At 37.8% G+C, this 19,814-nt stretch overlaps 1 protein-coding gene across 8 annotated transcripts in view; it reads right to left on the bottom strand.

Annotated features, from left to right (window-relative positions):
* HERC1 (HECT and RLD domain containing E3 ubiquitin protein ligase family member 1) overlaps positions 1-19,814 on the bottom strand; it is a 228,558-nt gene that overhangs the window by 94,192 nt on the left and 114,552 nt on the right. For 6 of the 8 annotated variants that reach the window (XM_026455079.1, XM_026455086.1, XM_026455083.1 and 3 more), the window contains exons 19-25: positions 17,707-17,880; positions 12,921-13,035; positions 12,712-12,832; positions 10,451-10,622; positions 7,507-7,846; positions 6,932-7,052; positions 401-452 (exon numbers count right to left, since the gene is read on the bottom strand). In XM_026455079.1, coding sequence (XP_026310864.1) covers positions 401-452; positions 6,932-7,052; positions 7,507-7,846; positions 10,451-10,622; positions 12,712-12,832; positions 12,921-13,035; positions 17,707-17,880 — 1,095 coding nt within the window. The remainder of the gene's footprint in view (positions 1-400; positions 453-6,931; positions 7,053-7,506; positions 7,847-10,450; positions 10,623-12,711; positions 12,833-12,920; positions 13,036-17,706; positions 17,881-19,814) is intronic. The other 2 variants (XM_026455085.1, XM_026455087.1) reach the window with 1 other exon arrangement.

The raw sequence follows: 19,814 nt of genomic DNA, 5'->3' as shown, positions 1-19,814 counted from the left end.
TAACACCATTTAAACTATAGCAACTCTGTGAGCTAAAACATGGAAAATTATGTAAACAACCCCTTTCCACCACAATGGAATGTACTATTTTTAGAATTCTATAGGACTTTTAAAAAGTCAAAATACATGACAAATGAGAAAATAACTGATCACTAACTCGTAAACATTCCCAGATTTTTAAAGGGTGTGTATTTTAATGAAAATAGTCTTCCTTTTAACTCTTCTGATAAAATGATTCTGAATTTTTTTGCAATTACATTTCAAAGACAATCAGATCCAAATACATCAGATATAAAAACAGCTACTTGATTTAAGATATTTACTATGTTCTTTTTTTTTTTTTTTTTTTGAGACAGGGTCTCATTAAGATGTTTACTATGTTCTTAATACTTATACTTACCTCTCTTTCTTTGAGATGCTGCCAAATCCAAATCAACATTTCGTCTGCCACTCTATTCAAAGTAAAAAGTAAATAAGTAAAATTTAGTCATGAAAAGTATTTTAACATTAAGATTTAATAGAGTATTCGAATAGAAATTTACGTAATTACAGCAATGTCTTACTTATTCATCATTCAAGTCAAACTAAGAACAAAATGTCCCTCAAAACTCACTGAACATAGCTATAAGGAGGCTCAAGCACATATAACTGAAACACTAACTCAAAAAAGTCACATTAATTAACATTGCAGAAGAGCAGTAGTTTTTGTTACCTTTTTTCCACTGGAATCTTTATCTTCCAGACACAGGATGATCTTATTAACAACTTCTGGATGCCTCAAGCCTTGTAGTGCCCTATTTTCCAAAATTACTATTCCTTCCTCTAGCTTCACTCTCCTTTCTTTTCAAAACTTCCACTAGCCTTCGCTAGGTGTTTAGAGGAAGAAAATCTGATAGTCTCCGTACTAACAGAAAAATAACAGTTCTAAACCTTCTGGTAGTATTTGAAAAGTTTTTAAATGTCTTTTTATAAAGCCTACTAAAATAGACATATCTCAAATTCATTGAACTACAGACAGTTCAATAAATCAGTGAAGGTTTACAAGAACAATGGAAGTATATTTCTGTGTGCTATCTGTGTATCTGGGTGGGAGTGGGGTGTAGACAACTGCCTACTTGGCCCATAAAACAAATCATATATGAGTTAAGCTTATGCATAGAATTGACATTATGGTATTAGCAGTTTCAATTGTACTCTATCATACAATCCAAAAAGTTTGTGTCAAAGAAGTAAGACTCGGAAGTGACAAAACAAGGCCGGGAGCGGTGGCTCACACCTGTAACCCCAGCACTTTGGAAAGCCAAGGCGGGTGGATCGCTTGAGGTCAGGAGTTCAAGACCAGCCTGGTCAACAAGGTGAAACCCCGTCTCCACTAAAAATACAAAAGTTAGCTGGGTGTGGTAGCACACACCTGTAATCCTAGCTGCTTGGGAGTCTGAGGCAGGAGAATCACTTGAACCCAGGAGGCGGAGGTTGCAGTGAGCTGAGACTGCGCCACTGCACTCCAGCCTGGGTGACAGAGCAAGAGTCCATCTCAAAAAAAAAAAAAAAAAAAAAAAAAAAGTGACAAAACAGATTCATTTGAAAAATGTTATAGAAAATCTTTACCTAGTCACATGATACATGTACCCATGTTGCAGATAAACACACTTTTTCTTATACTCACCTATCTATATATCAACAGAAATAAGTATTATATATTCTTGGACCATTTGGTGCTGGATAAAACACCAAATAGTCATCACAAAGCTCCTCAAGGCATCACTGTGTCAGGCAATAAAACATTTTCATTGCATAGTACTTTTGCCATGAGGGCTCATGGAAGAAAACAATCTCAGGACTCAGAACCAGAAATATCTGGTTCTCTTGAACAATTGTTTTTTATCTTTTAGACACTGTGAATTATGTAACTCATTATGCTTTTCCTGCGTGGTGATCAACCTCTAGCAGAACACCACACGATATGAGCCAAGATAAGAATATCTTACCCAGGGCTTTATTTTCCTCTCTCAGCCTTTTTCAGTCCTAATTCATTCATCTAAATTATCCTTTTGTAAAGTATCTGTTTTCACATGCTAAATCAAACCCTGCGAGAAACAAAGGAGCTAGGGAATAGACTAGAAGGGTGTAGCAAGAAATGTTGGTAAAAATGACACCTGTCAAACAGTTAAACTTAGGGTTGGTATATTCTCTGCTAAAACAGAGAAGTAGATAACAGGTCATATAACACATTTTATGAAAGAAGGTTAAAACAGATTTGACATTACAGTGGTTAACTTCAAACATTTTAAAAAAGCATTTCATTCACGAAAAATTCAGAGTAAATGAGGTATCAAAGATATCTTAAATAACCTCATATAGTATAGAAGGGTAACATATTTCAGCTGGAAAACCCAAACTGTCCCAAGTGCTTGCTCCTCTTCATCCACCCCAGGCTCTCTGAAGTTGAAGGCTTAGCCCAGATCTGAAATGGAATCTGCTTTCTCTCTAGTTCTTGTCTTTTCCATCTTTTATGACACTGTCTTTCTAATATTCCATAAGGAAAGATAATCAAAAGTCAATCTGGTGTTTTTTGTTTGAGACAGTGTCTCACTATGTCACCCAGGCTGGAGCACGGTGGCGCAATCTCGGCTCACTATAACCTCTGCCTCCCGAGTAGCTGGGACAGGTGCTCACCACAACACCCAGCTAATTTTTTTTTTTTTTGGTATTTTTTTGTAAAGACAAGGTTTCACCATGTTCCCAGGCTGGTCTTGAACTACTGGGCTCAAACTCCTGGACTCAAGCAATCCTCCCACCTCAGCCTCCCAAACTGCTGGGGTTATAGGCATGAGCCACTGCGCCTGGCCCAGTCTTTTTTAAAAATGGACTTTTTTTAGTCTTTTTAAAAATTTTCTAAAAACTAAATGAACAACCAGAAAACCTAAATGAACAATCTCGGCAATTAAATCTAAGCTCAATCCTCCTCCATTGATCTGTTGTTCCCATTTGTAATTTTCCAAATGTTTTAAATTGTATTACCAAATTTATTCTTCACAACACAGTTGAGGCAAGTACAACAGGCATTATTCTCCATTTCAAAGATAAAGAAACTGGAGCTCAGGAAGGTTAAATGTCTTGTATAGGTCAAAGTCCATAGTAAGTTTTAACCCTATTCTAAGTCACATTTCATTGCTGATTTCCCAAAAGTATGCCACTTTAATTTCACCCATCCTCCTTTTTATATTTTCATTTCAATTGAAATGAGTTATCAATCATTTACAATATGTAAAGCACTGTGTAGGAGATATCAGGGGCATTTAGGAAAAATAAAAACCAAAAAATTCTAGTTTTCCAGTGGGTTTACTGTGAAGACATACTAATAATACATAAATGAATCCAACATAAGACAAACAGTGAATTATTAGAGATCCTAATAAGTTGTTATGGGACAATTGGGAGAGTAAAGTAGCTGGGAAAGCTTTCTGGAAGAGGTAACATTTTAGACAGTCCTTCAGGGAAAGACAGGACATCAGCAAGGAAGGCTAGGAGAATTTTTAAGGCAAATAGTGCTTTCGCAAAGGCTCAGGAGGTATGTTTGAGGTCTGGAAGATGAACTACTATGGCAAAAATGCAGACCACTGCAGAAGAACACTGGTTCCAAAAGCAGGCAGGTGACACTTCCCAGAATCTTTGATTTCCGAGTAGACAGTGCAGTCACTCCTACATTTGATCGGTCTGTAATTTGGACTTGCGTGGACTAGCTGGTTCTCTGCAGTAAGACAAGATGTTTCAGTAGGAAAGTAGCACAACCAGCAGGTAGGTGTTTTGTTGTTGTGTGTGTTTTCAAGAGTTCTAATTTGGAGAGAAGTAGCTAAGGAGCAAAACTGGAAAAAGCAGGGGGAACAATTTGAAAATACCTGCTCCATAAAAAGGCAATAGGGTGCTTTAATTAAAGAATGGAAAAAACTAAATACATGTGGAAATTTTGCCAAAATAGATTAGACAGTTATTTATAAATTAAAAAAAAAAATTCCTGACTACCTACCATGGGCCAGGCACTATTATAGGTGCTCGGGATACAGAAGTGAATAAAACAGCAAAAAATTCCTGTCTTTAAAGAGCTTATATTCTAATGTAGACTAAGACAAACTGATCAATGAATAACTACATTATACATTAAGTGATCGGTGCCCCAGAAAAAAAACAGAGCAAGGCAAGGGGGACAGGGAGTGACTATTTGGAAAAGAAGGAAAACTGCCATTTTAAATAGGGTGGTCAGCATAGGCTTCACAAAAAAAGTAATATCAGAATGAAGACTTGAAGAAAGAGAGGGAGTTAGCCATGCAGGCAATACCATTCCAGTCCTAAGAAAGAGCCAGTTAAGGCCCTAACGGGAACTTGTGTTATAGATTCATGGAACAGCTAAGAGTCCAGCGTGGCAGAAGGAGAATCATTGAGGAGAATAACAGAAGAGATCAGAGAGGCAGTGGGACCAGACCATGTAGAGCCTTACAGACCCCTGGAAGGACTTAGGCTTCTAGCCTGAGAAAAGGGAAGTCATTGCGGGACTTTGAGCAGAGAAATGACATGATCTATGTTTTAAAATTATCACAGGGTTGGGAGCTGGGTGCAGTGGCTCACCCCTGTAATCCCAACACTTTGGGAGGCTGAAGCAGGAGGATCACTTGAGGCCAGGAGTTTAAGACCAGCCCGGGCAATAGAGCAAGACACAGAAATTCAAAAAATTAGCCAGACATGGTGGAACATGCCTGTAATCTCAGCTACTCAGGAGGCTGAGGCAGAAGGATTGCTTAAGCTCAGGAGTTCGAGGCTGCAGTGAGCCATGATCGCACCACTGTACTCCAGCCTGAGTGACACGGTAAGATCCTGTCTCAAAAAAAAGGTAAATTATCACAGAGTTAGGAGACTAGATAATGAGTCAGACTGATCAGATTTTAAAAATTAATTGACAGAAAAATAAATGAACACAGAGGAATCTCACTAGACTATAAGACTGGAAGTGTGAAGTGGAAGCATAGGGATATTAATGCAGATGAAGGAGAAAAGGAGGAAGTCTAAACAAAATGTCATGATACAATGAAACATAAAGACACTGTTCAACTTTCCTTAGATGAGGAATCCTTCATGGAAGCTTTTTTTTAAACAGTAACTTATTCTTTATGTAGTACTTTATACTTTTTCAAAAATATTTTCATATCCCTTATCTCAGTTCACACAATAGAGGAATTTCAGAATTAAACATGGAGCTCCTAGATAAGTTCATTTCAAATGCTAGCATTTCTCTATGAGCTGTCACATGATATGACCAAGATCCCACAGCTCTTTACAGTAGAATCGGGACCAGAAGCCATATACACAACAGGCACTACCATCTTTGTATTACACAATAGGACACTAAAGCCCAGGGAGGTCATAGCACATATAGATTCACACATAAGGCAGAGGAACAGCCAAATTGAAAACCTAGCTATCAATTAACTCCAAGTCCAGAGTTGCTCAAGTAGAAGCAATCTTCTAAATAGTTTTTGCTTTATATTTTACCAGTGACACTGTAGCATACCTTTACCTTACTTCCTTTTTATATAAATTAGCATCTTATTTATCTTTACCCTAAATGCCTGCAGTCCAAGTTGAGGCATTTTTGATAGTTAACAGAGCTGTTAAAAGATTATAAGTAGAAGGCTGGGCGCGGTGGCTCAAGCCTGTAATCCCAGCACTTTGGGAGGCCGAGACGGGTGGATCACGAGGTCAGGAGATCGAGACCATCCTGGCTAACATGGTGAAACCCCGTCTCTACTAAAAACTACAAAAAACTAGCCGGGCGAGGTGGCGGCGCCTGTAGTCTCAGCTACCTGGGAGGCTGAGGCAGGAGAATGGCGTGAACCCGGGAGGTGGAGCTTGCAGTGAGCTGAGATCCGGCCACAGCACTCCAACCTGGGTAACAGAGCGAGACTCCGTCTCAAAAAAAAAAAAAAAATTATAAGTAGAGGAGGTATAAACAGATTTGTACTTTAGATATACTAGTCTAGTGAAATGTGGAAGGTGGGCACAAGGCAAGAGGTGAGGTAACCAGTTTGAAGGCTTCTGCATACGTCCACTCAAAAGAGAAAGTTTAAAACAGAGCAGTGGCAGAAGGAAAGGGAGAGGAGAGGACATTGGAGACACACTAATGGTAAAATTTTTAAGACCTAACTGGATTGGGAAGGGGTGAAAGACAAAGGGATCAGGAGATAAGAAAAAGAAGAGTCAAAGATGATCCCAAGTTTCTTGCTTGGATAGTTAATGTACCATCGACTAAAATAGGGGATAGGCCGGGCGCGGTGGCTCAAGCCTGTAATCCCAGCACTTTGGGAGGCTGAGACGGGCGGATCACAAGGTCAGGAGATCGAGAACACGGTGAAACTCTGTCTCTACTAAAAAATACAAAAAACTAACCGGGCGCGGTGGCGGTCGCCTGTAGTCCCAGCTACTCGGGAGGCTGAGGCAGGAGAATGGCGTGAACCCAGGAGGCGGAGCTTGCAGTGAGCTGAGATCCAGCCACTGCACTCCAGCCTGGGCGACAGAGTGAGACTCTGTCTCAAAAATAAATAAATAAATAAAATAAAATAGGGGATAGAAGAGAAACAGGTTTGGAGAAAGTTCACTTGTAGATAGGTTAAGATTGGGGTAACCTGACTCATTTGGGTGGAATGTCCATCAAAGAGTCAGATATATAAATTTAGAGTTTAGAAAGAAGTCAGAGCAAGAGATTGAAACCATTAACACCTATGTGGTAAACATCTATGCAATATAGCTATTTCTCTTAAAGTTCTTTTTGAAAAAAGTTTTTATATGTCTAAAACAAACATATTACTTACTCTAACCAAAGCTTTACATATCTATACCTTGAAAACAAAAATCTTTCTTTACTGAATCTGGGTATACCTACCAGTGTGTAACCCTCTTCATCTGATTCAGGCTGAGACAAATCAGATTCACTCCTCGATTTGATCAGTCTATAATTTGGACTTGCATGGACTAGCCGGCTCTCTGCAGTAAGACTTTCACTCCTGTCTCACATGTACAAAAAAAAAAAAGTTTTTTGATATAGGACTGTTAGTGAAAATAAAATTGAATGGAATTGGAGCACAGAGATAATATACACATAGTGAGGAGTAATGTCAGTTGATAGGAAATCCTGACTCTTGTCTAAGCACAAAGCCCTTCTCAAAATAATTTGCATGTCTCTAAACTACAGAGAGATGCAAGTAACTTCACATGCTTTTTCACTGCTGTTGTTTGTATGTATGAAAACCTGTGCCTCATTTAATCAGAAATTTACAGTCCATGCTGAAGCAATATCAGTATTTACATTACTTTAAATTCATCCTACTCAATTTGCATTTCTTCTTTCCTGTCTATGTTAATATCAGAACACTGTAACTTTGGAAACAAACCATTTCAGTGCATTAAGTAACACAGGGAAGTGAGTAGGTCATGTTTTCAGTGTCTAGTCAGTCCCACCTGGTCATAAGTCCACCCCCTTCAGAGGCACTTGTTGAAGGTTGCTGCAACTGTCCTTCTTCTCTTCGCTTCTGAAGCTCATCTATCACAGGACTTACTCCTAATATTAACAGGGCACACCGATGGATCACGGAGTTGCACGCAGCAGTGTACACATCCTGACCCTCAGGAAGGTCTGTGCTGACCCTTCGCTCTTGCTGAGACTGAGGAGGTGGATCATCAGCTCGAGCCCCAGACCCTGCCCCACTGTTCATTCTATCTCGGTCTCGGCTACGAGCTACTTCACGGGCTGAGAGGAAACACTGAAAGATTTCTGTAACATGCAACACAAAAACAAGGTCTTAACACATGGGGAGAGAAGAGCAAAGAAAATAACAATAAAAATAGTCAAAAAGTTTGGACCAAAAACTTACTGAAAGAGGGAAAAATTATTTTTTAGACATTACATACAACATAGTTAACTTAGTTAAAATTACATTTAAAATATATTAAAATACTATATTTTCATTAAAAATTACATTAGGAAATACTAATCTGCCTTTATAGAATGTAAATGTGATCATATTTCAAATGTTATTAATGAACTAGATCAGTTATTTTCAACGTATGGTCCCAGATCAGCAGCACACATCATCTGGGCACTTGTTAGAAATACAAATTATCAGGCCCACCCCAGACCTTCTGAATCAGAACCTCTAGGAGGGGGGCTCAGCAATCTGTGTTTTAAAGGCCCTTCAGCTGATTTTGAACCCCACAAAAGCCTGTGAAGCACAAGGTTACATAAAAATAACTGCTTATTTCTAAAACGTTCACAAGCTTGGTACAAAAAATTTGACGTTTCAAAAAAAAAAAAAAAAAAGACAAAATTTAAGTTCTATTAGTTACAACAAAAAGTTCCCTTTCCCTTTCAAAGTCCATATAATCCCTAACATCTACACTTTGCTGTATCTTAAACACATTAAATAAGCACTGTCACTAAAGGTCTTTGCTGAAACAGAATTTAGTTTTAATATATAGGACAAGATTGCCTCCAGAGTGAGATGGCATCACCAGGAATACCCATCTGACTCCAGCCTTTCCCTGGATGTAAAACATCAGTGGAGTTAACAAGGTTCTGATGCAGTGGTAGATATTTCACACTAGAAATTTTTTGCACAAATTTAGAGTGAAGATAGTATTCTTCTTCTTCTTCTTTTTATTTTTTTTGGAGATGGAGTCTCACTCTGTTGCCCAGGCTGGAGTGCAGTGGCACAATCTCGGCTCACTGCAACCTCCGCCCCCAGGTTCAGTTCAAGCGATTCCCCTGCCTCAGCCTCCTGAGTAGCTGGTATTACAGACACGCGCCACCAGGTCAGGCTAATTTTTTGTATCTTTAGTAGAGACGGGGTTTCACCATGTTGGCCAGCCTGGTCTCGAACCCCTGACCTCATGATCCGCCTGCCTCGGCCTCCCAAAGTGCTGGGATTACAGGCGTGAGCCACTGCACGCGGCCCAAAGACAGTATTCTTAATGGGAAACCCAGGCCAAAAAAGTTGGTAAAATACTAAATTCATCAGTTAATATGGAAGTACAAACTTTAAAATTTGATCTGTATATTTTATAAAATTGTGACAATATTTTTGTTAGGCTATTAAAAGCCCCTTATTTCCACAAAAATCAAAGCAATAAGCCCTCTCAGAGTCCAGAACTAGAAATCAATTAAAGGATTAAGAAAATGGTCATTGGTGTTTGGGGCAGACCTGGTATCTAATTCTAGCTGCTACTAACTGTGGCCCAAGTCATACAATTTCGCATCCTTAGTTCATCCATCTTTAGAATGAGGTAATACTAGAACTTTAGACAGTTGTGATAATGAGCTAATCTATGTAAAGAACTTGACCAGTGCCCAGCATATACAGATGCTCTAAAAGCACAGCTAGTTTAAAAAGTATTAGTTCCCAGATGACTATCATTCTTTACTGTAATTGAGGGTTATACTTTACTACATTTTCACCTTCAATCTGCTTCCAGGAATTTCTAAACTAAGTTTATATTCAACTGCAGAAGTTCCCTCAGCCTAGGTTTGTAAAATACAATTATTTTCCTTCCCCATCTCCAACTCCCTTTACTCCATTTGGACCTTTTTCCTTTTGTTTAAATCATGTTTAGTCTTGTTTCAAGCCCCCTCAAAAATCATTTTTAGAAGTATGCAGAACACAAATAAGTTGATAATAAAGTAAGTGCCAAGTTAATTCACAGATACAGACAATCTCAAAACCAAATGCATTGCTGACCATAATGTTTTAGGGTACAGATTGAATGCACACTTTAACTTGAAATAGCCAAATCACTCAAAAGATACTAATAAATGTTTTAAAAGCTTTGACACTTCTCTTTAAACATATAAATAATTACCTTTAAAAACTATCTGTAGCCATAAAGGTATAAAAAGTTTTATTCACCCAGTCAATAGCAGTCTCATGTATATTCCTGCTCCCTATCGAAAAAGCAGTGTAGTCAGCGGGTGAAATTATTAATTTTAAAAGTTCCACACATGGAAAACAATATGGCTCTCCCAACAGGCATAGAAAGGGGCTCTCTTCCTCACTGCTCAGAGGTCTTCGAGGCTGATGGACAACTTGTTGCCCCAGAGGACATATTTTGAATGGCCCTATCCGATGACTCATGGGTTTCATTTTATGCATTAGGCTCAGTGAAGCAGGTACTGACATTCCTGCTTCCAGAGCTTCTCAGCCTTGAATATGTAATCCAAAAGCATCAGAATAGTACTAGCACAGTTGTAGGAGCCCCTGAAATGTCAGCTAATACAAATTGAGATCACCAGCAGAATATAAAGTCCTTTTAGAAAAACTATGGAGAAAGTTTGCCTTTCTCTTTCAAGTTAGTTCCCCTATCACAAAGCATGCCACAGTTTGTATCTAGAAAGTAAGAAGGGTATACTCACTGCCAGCTGTCATCACTTCATGTTCCCGTTCCTCCTCTTCATCCTCGGGCTCCGGATGTCCCTCTTCCCGGTCTCTCTCAGCCTGTTCTTCCATTTCAGCTTCTTCATCAATAGTTCGAGTAAACGAATGCTCCTGAGGATCAACATCTGCAGAGTCCTGGTTTTCTGATATCTTAAAGAAATTATCAGAAACTACATTAAATACATTTTTTCCAAAATCTTTTTAAAACTTTAAAAAATCTTAAATTTTTTATCATGGAAAATATTGGTATCAGTAATAACAATGAACTTTACTACAAAAACCCAGAAGATACTCTCTTAAAGATTAGAAATAATGTATGTACACAAAATATATACAGACACATATACGCTCCTCCTTCCTCATTATTTTGATTAAAATGTCATGCTGTAAATTTATTCATATCCATATTGCTATTCAGCTATAAATTCCTACAGAGCTGCAACTTAGTAAGTTGTAATGAACACAATATCAAGCATAAAAGGTAATTAAAGCACAGAATTTCCATTCCATTCCATTCTCTTCAAGTTGTTTATGTTACTATTACTCTGCATACATGTTTAATAACTCTAAATTTAAAACAGTATTGGTTTTCATTTTTTTTCTTTAACTTTGCCCCTGAACAAACCAAAAAATAGAAATCTGCTAAGGACAATGTCAATTTTATTCGCCACAGTGGTTACTACCTAGCAGTCATCTAGACAAAGGAAAGAATCCTTAAAACAGATACTCAGTCATAAATACCATTCAATATAAAGCACAAATGAAAAACTTTAATTATATCCTCAGATCCATCATAAAAGTTACTTGTGACTCATGACCATTAAATAACTTAAGAATTTTACAGAGATGGGGATACTGAGTAGTCAGACTCACACAGTACGTCATTTATCCCCATATACAAGTTTCAAATCTGAGCCTCAACAAAATGGCAAATTAATACATTTCATGGACTTTCAAGGTTACTAACAAACAGATCCACAAATATTAAGTCAGTACATGCCAAAAGTCTACAAATGGAGAGACAGAGCTTGGTTTTTTAAATCTAAGGACTAAATAATGGAGTGCAAAGCATTTGATTAGTTAAGTTTCAAAGTAAGCACTAACAAGATGTTTTATTATCCAGGCTTGCATTTATAATTTTATGATCATGTTATCAACATTACCAAGCACTTCAGAAATTATCTCCTTTTTGCTGCAAGAATTACTTCTGGACTGTTCTTAACAGGTAGTTTCGGCCGGGTGAGGTGGCTCACGCCTATAATCCTAGCACTTTGGGAGGCCGAGGCGGGTGGATCACTTGAGGTGTTCACAATCCTCACTTAAGGAGTTCAAAACCAGACTGGTGAACATGGTGAAACCCTGTGTCTACTAAAAATACAAAAAATTAGCAGGGTGTGGCGGTGTATGCCTGTAATCCCAGCTACTCGGGAGGCTGAGGCAGGAGAATCACTTGAACCCGGGTGGTGGAGGTTGCAGTGAGCCAAGATCGTGCCACTGCACTCCAGTCTGGGCGACAGAGCGAGACTCTGTCTCAAAAATAAAATAAAAAAATAAGTAGTTTCAATCTTCATTTCTAAATGGTAGACAACTCTAATCATCAGAAGGCCTACTTTCCTTATATTCAGCTAACAATGATTCCCCATTTGATTGCTACCCTTTGGTCCTAGTTGTGTCCTCCAGAACAAGGAACACATTTATTTCCTCTCTTACAGAGAAGCTCTTTAAGTATTTTTAAGGCAGCTATTATGTCACACACACACACACACACACACACACACACAACCCCCTCCTTGGTTTTCACTTCTCTAAGCTGAACATTTTTGATACTTTCTAGTCCTCACATGACATAATTTTTGGACTTTATCAATCCAAGGTATTTCTTAATGTCCCTCATAAATTATGGCACCCCAAATTAAACAGGGTAATTCAAATGTGGCCTGATCAGCACAAAGAGAGGAATAATAATTCCTATGATTTGAATCATTCAATTTGTTATTGTGCATACAGTATTTATGCAGCCAACTAAACTTTCTTAGAATCCATATCATACTTGTTAAATGTGAGGTTAAGTAAATCTCACATCCTTTCCTTTTTTTTTTTTCTACTAGAAAAAGAACTACTTAACATGTATTGAACATACGCAATGACCAAGGCATATTTTTTTCTCACATAAACCAATTTAGCGCTAGCTCTCACAGCTTGCAGAAAAATATAGAAATTAATTGATTTCAAACTTTACCCATCTGTCCCGTGATGATGACCTGGTTTGAATAAGTTCAAGGTTCTTGCAAGCAAGTAAACGACTTCGAACTTTGTATACACAACGGTACACTTCTGATAAGTGTTTACCAGGTTGATATCTAAATGAAGAACCAAAATAGAAAAGTTACCTAATTTCTAACATCACGAGAGCAAATATTTGTCTGAGGATAGTTTTAAGTTACTTGCCGGCTTTCTCCACATGCTTGACTAAGTAAGTTTGTGTGTTTCAGAAGAGCTGCAAGAACAAATCTAGACACAGTGTCCAAGAGTGACTCATTACTTAAAGTTGCACTGTCCCAATCTGAAAATAAAAATGATGCATTGACATTTAAAAGGGCTCAGAAAACAGTTCAGAGGTAATTTTTATAGTTTTAGTCATCCAACACCTGAATTTTATCATCTTTCTAAGCAGTTACTTAACAAATGCACCTCATTAGATCCCACTTACTGTTCCAAGTGCTGCGGATATAGCAGTGAACAAAACTAAATCCCTGATCTAACAGAGCTTATATTCTTAGGAGGAGGGGGGCGGGAGAGAAAATTAAAAAGAAAACATTAATATGACAGGTAAGTGCTATGAGGAAAAATAAAGCGGGGTAAGGAGAACAGGCACTACTATATATGTGGGATTACTATTTTATATAGGGTGGTCTGGGAAAGTTTCTGATAAGGTTACATTTGAACAGAGATCTAAATGAAGTGGGGGAAGAAGCCATGTGAAAATGGGTCCCCTCAGAAAAGCCTAGTGCAGAGGATCTGGGATGGGTTCAAGGAGGCCAGTGTGGCTGGGGTAAACCGTGCATGCACGGAATGGGTAGAAGACATCAGAGAGCTGGCTGGGGACCAGATCCCAATGGCCTTGCAGGCCAGTACAAGTCCTCCAGGTTTTACTCTGAGAAAAATGAGAAGCAGCATTAGACTTTGAACAGAGATACGACATGATCTGACTTGTATTTCTGAAAGCTCGCTCTGCTGAGTGGAGAACTGACTTATAGGAACAGCAACAGCAGAAGTAATTATTGCAGCAATACAAGGGAGAAATGATAATGGCTCAGAAAAAGGTAAGAGCAGCGAAGTTAATGACAAGTGGCTGGAGAGTCCACATGTATTTTGAAGGTAGAATCGACAGGATTTGTTGATAGATCAGATGTGTGATGTGAGAATATGAGAGAAGTCAAAGGTGATTCCAAATATATTTAAAATGTAGTTGGCATTTACTGAGAAAGGAAGACCACAGGAGCAGTTTTGAGGGTAAGAAGCTGGAATCAGGAGTCTAGTTTTGAATACTTTCCATTAGACATTCTAGAGAAGATAGCGAGTAAACTAATCGCATATACACATATCTGGTATTTGAAGCCATAAAAGTATATACTGTGAATACAAGTACATTTAAGTGGGTGAGAAATGAAACAACATTTCTTCAAATAGAAACAAAGACATCTAGTTGAAAACCCAAATCACAACATTAGATGATGAGGACTAGTCAGGTGCTTTTTCTTCCCATTCTTTTTTTTTTTTTTTTTTTTTTTTTTTTTTTTTGAGATGGAGTCTCGCTCTATCGCCCGGGCTGGAGTGCAGTAGCCAGATCTCAGCTCACTGCAAGCTTCGCCTCCCGGTTTTACGCCATTCTCCTGCCTCAGCTTCCCGAGTATCTGGGACTACAGGCGCCCGCCACCTCGCCCGGCTAGATTTTTGTATTTTTTTAGTAGAGACGGGGTTTCACGGGGTTAGCCAGGATGGTCTCGATCTCCCGACCTCGTGATCCGCCCGTCTCAGCCTCCCAAAGTGCTGGGATTACAGCCTTGAGCCACCGTGCCCGGCCTTTTTTTTTTTTTTTTTTTTAAAGAGACGGTCTCACTCTGTGGTCCAGGCTGGAGTGCAGTGGTGACTGTATGGCTCACTACAGTCTCAAAATCCTGGGCTCAAATGATCCTCCCGCCTTAGCCTCCTAAGTAGCTGGAGCTACAGGTGTGAGCTACCACACTTGGCCTCTTCCCATTCTTTAATTCTATGTTGGCACACTAGTATTGTACTTTAACAATGTAGTACATTTAACAATGTACATTTAACAATGTAGTACATTTCAAATGGGGGTGGGAGAGTTACTGTCCACTCTGCTCCCAGAGGGACTGCTAGTCTCTGTTCATTTGACAGATTTGCTAAATGTCTGGGCTGCTTATAAACAAAACAAAACATAACCAACAAAAAACACACTTGAAAAATTTTTAGCCTCAAATTAATTTTGGTTCTTAATTCCTTCTTAAAACTCTCATCTCCAGAGATAAAAATGTTATATGTTGGTTTTCATTTCATTATGCCTAAGTCAGAAATTTAAGTTCAGACTTATCCTGCTTTATTGGTAAAAAAAAAAAAAAATTGACACGGACAAATATGCCAGATTTTAAGAAAATCTTACAGCCCACAGAGAATCTTAGAATGACAGTCTGTATTATGTACTAATTTTTTCCTCATCAGGCTCTTAAGAAATCATCTGTTCCATGGAATTGCTTGCTATTCTGAGAACTGCTATGACTAAAAAATCCAACAAGACTCCATTTCAAGGAACTAATATTCGATTTTAAAAGCACACTAAAATAACACCCTTTGTTGTGTTTTAAATTTAGCAGGTATTATTCTCCTACGCCATTTTAAAAATAATGGGTTCTTTTAAAACACCTGCATTAAAGTTATGCTCATTTCATACCAAAAAACAAAGAACATTTCCACTATTCAGGAATAAAGTCTATGCTTGCAATGTAGAAGCAATACAACAAATGGAACCATACAACAAGTTTTTATTCACCTTATATCTAGATTTTTCTTTTAAGTTCTCACTGCAAGGTAATAAGTGATAACGTGGTATAGAAAACCTAACCGCATATCCCAAGCAAATGTTACAAATAAGAAATATCAGAAAATATACCTTAGAAAGTAAACTTTTTTCCTCCTCATTACTTTACTATTTCACCTCTGGTAGGAGTCACCATAACAGAATGAATGAATAAATGATTAAGAAACAAAATGGGGCCAGGTGCTGTGGCTCACACCTGTAATCCCAGCACTTTGGGAGGCCGAGGCGGGTGGATCACCTGAGGTCACGAGTTCGAGACCAGCAAAGGCCAACATGGCATAAACCCCATCTCTACTAAAAATACAAAAATTAGCTGGGTGTGGTGGTGCACGCCTGTAATCCCAGCTACTTGGGAGGCTGAGGCAGGAGAATCGCTTGAACTGGGAAGGCAGAGGCTGCAGTGAGTTGGGATCACGCCACTGCACTCCAGCCTGGGTGACAAAAGTCTCAAAAAAAAAAAAAGAAACAAAATGGATGAGATTAAACATTCAAAGGTGTCATCTTACTAGTAGATCTGAACAATAAGTATCTCATTGCATTTTCTTTATAAAAAATAAAGGCCAATAAAAAGTAAAAATGTATTTATTTTTGCCATTTTTATCACACAAGAAAGAAAATCCAAAAAAAGGGACAAAACTAATGACAGGATAAGAGAATGACACAAAGAAAGAAAACTAGAGACAGGCGATTCTGAACAATTCTGATCATTGTTAAAAAAAAAAAGGAGCTAAAAACAAATCAGGTACATTCTTTGAAAATACATACATAAAATTAATTTTCTTTGTTGTTGTTGTTTTTTGATACAGAGTCTCACTCAGGTTGGAAAGCAGTGGTACAATCTCGACTCACTGCAACCTCCGCCTCCTGGGTTCAAGTGACTGTTGTGCTTTAGCCTCCCGAGTAGCTGGGATTACAGGCACATGCCACCACGACTGGCTAATTTTTTTCTATTTTTAGTAGAGACAGGGTTTCGCCATGTTGGCCAGGCTGATCTCGAATTCCCGGCCTCAAGTGATATCTCCCACCTCAGCCTCCCGAAGTGCTGAGATTACAGGCGTGAGTCACTGTGCCCAGCCTATAAAATTAATTTTCTTAATCAAATAATATTAGAAACTGAAATACCACCACAAACTCGCATAGTACTTTACCATGGTACTTAATAGTATATCTTATCTCAAACTGGTATCTTCACCAGCACTCTAGAATAGGCAAAATGTTTTACAGATGAAGAAATACTGACCATACCTAGAGCTAAGACTTCTAAGTACACATCCTTTTAGTTATTAAACCAGGGCTTGCAAAGAGAAGATAATCATTAAACAGACTCTTAATCGTTAACAGATCCATTTACATAGCATGGAATACAACAGTCCTCCCTTTTCCATGGTCTTGCTTTTCATGGTTTCAGTTACTTGTGGTCAACTGTGGTCCAAAAATATTAAATGGAAAATTCCAGAAATAAACAATTCTTAACTTTTAAATTGCATGCCCTTTTAAGTAGTATGATGAAATCTCACCAAGTCACTTGGTGAGATTGTAACCCTCTTGGTTATACAATCTACTGCTGCAGTATCACAGTGCTTATGTTCAAGTAACCCTTATTTTACTTAATCCTGGCCCCAAAATGCAAGAGTAGTAATTAGTTAGCATATTATTGTAATTGTTCTATTTTATTATTATTGTTGTTAATATCTTACTATGTCTAATTTATAAATTAAACTTTATCATGGGCAAGTATGTATACACAGGAAAAATGTAATGTATATAGAGTACGGTACTACCTGTGGTTTCAGGCAATCTACTGGGAGTCTTGGAACATGTCACCCGCAGATATAGGGAGACTACTAATACTTTAGTAAAATGATTACCTACAAATGTATTATATAAATCTCAATTTTCACACAGTAGGTTTAAGTGGAATACATGTATATAAAAGAACAGTTACACTATTTTCCACAAAGGGAAAAACAAATTGTTTAAAAGTGTTATTCATAAAATACCTTTTCCTATTAAAAAAAAAAAAGGGCGATCCCTATGAGTTTCACTTACATATCTTGCAAATATATTTGTGAGCAGTATGAGCTAACTACAAATTTACTCCCTTTAGCTTCTTTATCTTACCTTTACTAACAGCATAGTCCTGCATGCTGATCCAAAGGCTTCGGGCAGGCTCTTTAGAACAACCCAAAGCCAAGTCTACATAGACAGCAATTTCAGGCCGCAATTTATAATCAAAAGGCTTCTGTTCTTCATTTCCAGAAAGTGCTACTTCTAAGAGGCAACTCATACATTTATCTAAAAAAAAATACTCACGTTACCAATTTTAACATCATAAATTTTGGTGCTACAAATAAAATCTTACCACATTTATTTAATGATTATGAAATGATAAACTTCAAACCATTTTAAGTAAACGTTACCAAGGTAAAGTCCTTTAATGTTTTACAGTTGGAGGTGGTAACAACCCTCTTACATTCTCCAGAAGGATGTGACACTCTACCAACTGTGACACTCCAAAAAAAAACTCTGGCATTTTGCAGTCAAATGCTTTACCTCTGAGCTATACCCCCAAGCTCTGGCGTTTTGGCAGGCAGAGGCCAAAGAAACTAAATGTCCTACACATGCAACAGTCTGTGTAACAAAAAACCACCTTGTTCAAAACGGAATGATACCCTCTTTGAGAAATGAGGAAACACTGAAAAAGAGACTAGACCATTTTTTTTTTATAGATTTAAGTAAAAATAATCAGTTAAAAATGATCCATGTAAAAGATACCATGAACAATTTCTCAACTGATATTTGTATTTGTACAGGTGGTTCCTAACTTTCCAGTGGGACATTTGACATTCAGAATTCATTTCACATTTAAAAAAACAAAGAAAACCATGTTCTAAGTGATGATGAGGTTCTTGGGCTAGTATCAAAAATCAAGTTAACCCATAATATAACTAAATTATTGTATTGTTATAATTTTACAAAGGATAATACCTTTTTCTAATACATACAAATAAACAAAATTTTAATAGTTTCATGATTTTATAATTTAAAAAGTGAAAATAACATTAAACAGAAATTGATTTTATTCATATTAAAGGCCAGTTTAATTGAGTAAATATAGAAGAAATATGAGGAGGGTAGAGATAGAGATACTTTTGTTCTCAGGAGGTCCTTTAGGACTGTCACAAGGTTAAACACTGACAGCAGTGGAACTATCTTTATCATGTTAAATACCCCTTGAAAAACCATGATTTTACTTTCTTTAACAAAATGTTTCATAAACACCAGTCCAACATCATCAGCCATGGCCAAAATCACTTTCTGGTTCATAAATGAAATGATGAATGTGCATTCATATTTGGAAACGGAGGAAAATCCTCAACTGCTTCCCTCACTCCCACTCTCCAACGCTCCAAATCCCAAAGCATACTCTTTCTGTTTGTTTTTTCTTTTCTTTTCAGCTCTCCTTCTTTTCTCCTTTCCTCTCAATCTCTCTTAGACTTTTCTTCATGGACATATTGAGTCTCTTTCTCTTATCAGAGAAATAATAAATTTTAGATCTAATAATATCATGTAGCCTGTCTAATCCAAATCATTATTTTATAGAATCAAAATGAGAAGCCTAGAAAGATTAAAGGACCAATTCTAGATAAAACAACTGGATTATCTGGGGTACCAGATAAGTCTTCATGTTCAGTCTAAGAACTAGTCTGCCAGCAATATATACAAATGGAAGATGATGCAGAAGGGAAATCTTAAAGGCATTTTAAGTGGCGAAGAAAAAATTAGGACATAATATAATGTCAGCATGAAAGCAAGACAGGCTGGGAGGAAAAGAGGCTGCCACTTACATCTGAGGGGTGCTGCACTGAAAAGTCATGGTTAAGTACTCTTACAGGGCTTTACATTCTGTGAAGCAGTTTCATAACCTCCAAGTCTTGGAAGATAAGTGATGAAGCATTGAGTTAGATGACTTGCTCAAAATGAGTAATAAATATGACAGAGTAGGACTAGACCTACAATTTCTATTTCTTTTGGGGGCTCTTTTCACCATACTGTGCTGCAGGATTTAACCATTTTTCTTAGGGCTCCAAGTCATAGCCCCAGATTCCCTACACTGCTCATATTACAATTGGTGCCTGTCAGTTCTCTATTCAGCAAACTCAGAATAGAGAAATCTCCAACTGAGGTACAAACAGGCATGTATTTTAAATGCTGCAGAGAAGCACATT

The sequence above is a fragment of the Piliocolobus tephrosceles genome, chromosome 6 (genome assembly GCF_002776525.5).
Source record: "Piliocolobus tephrosceles isolate RC106 chromosome 6, ASM277652v3, whole genome shotgun sequence".
NCBI lineage: Eukaryota > Metazoa > Chordata > Mammalia > Primates > Cercopithecidae > Piliocolobus > Piliocolobus tephrosceles.
Note: the sequence above shows the minus strand (reverse complement) of the source record. Positions and strands in the feature narration are given on the sequence as shown.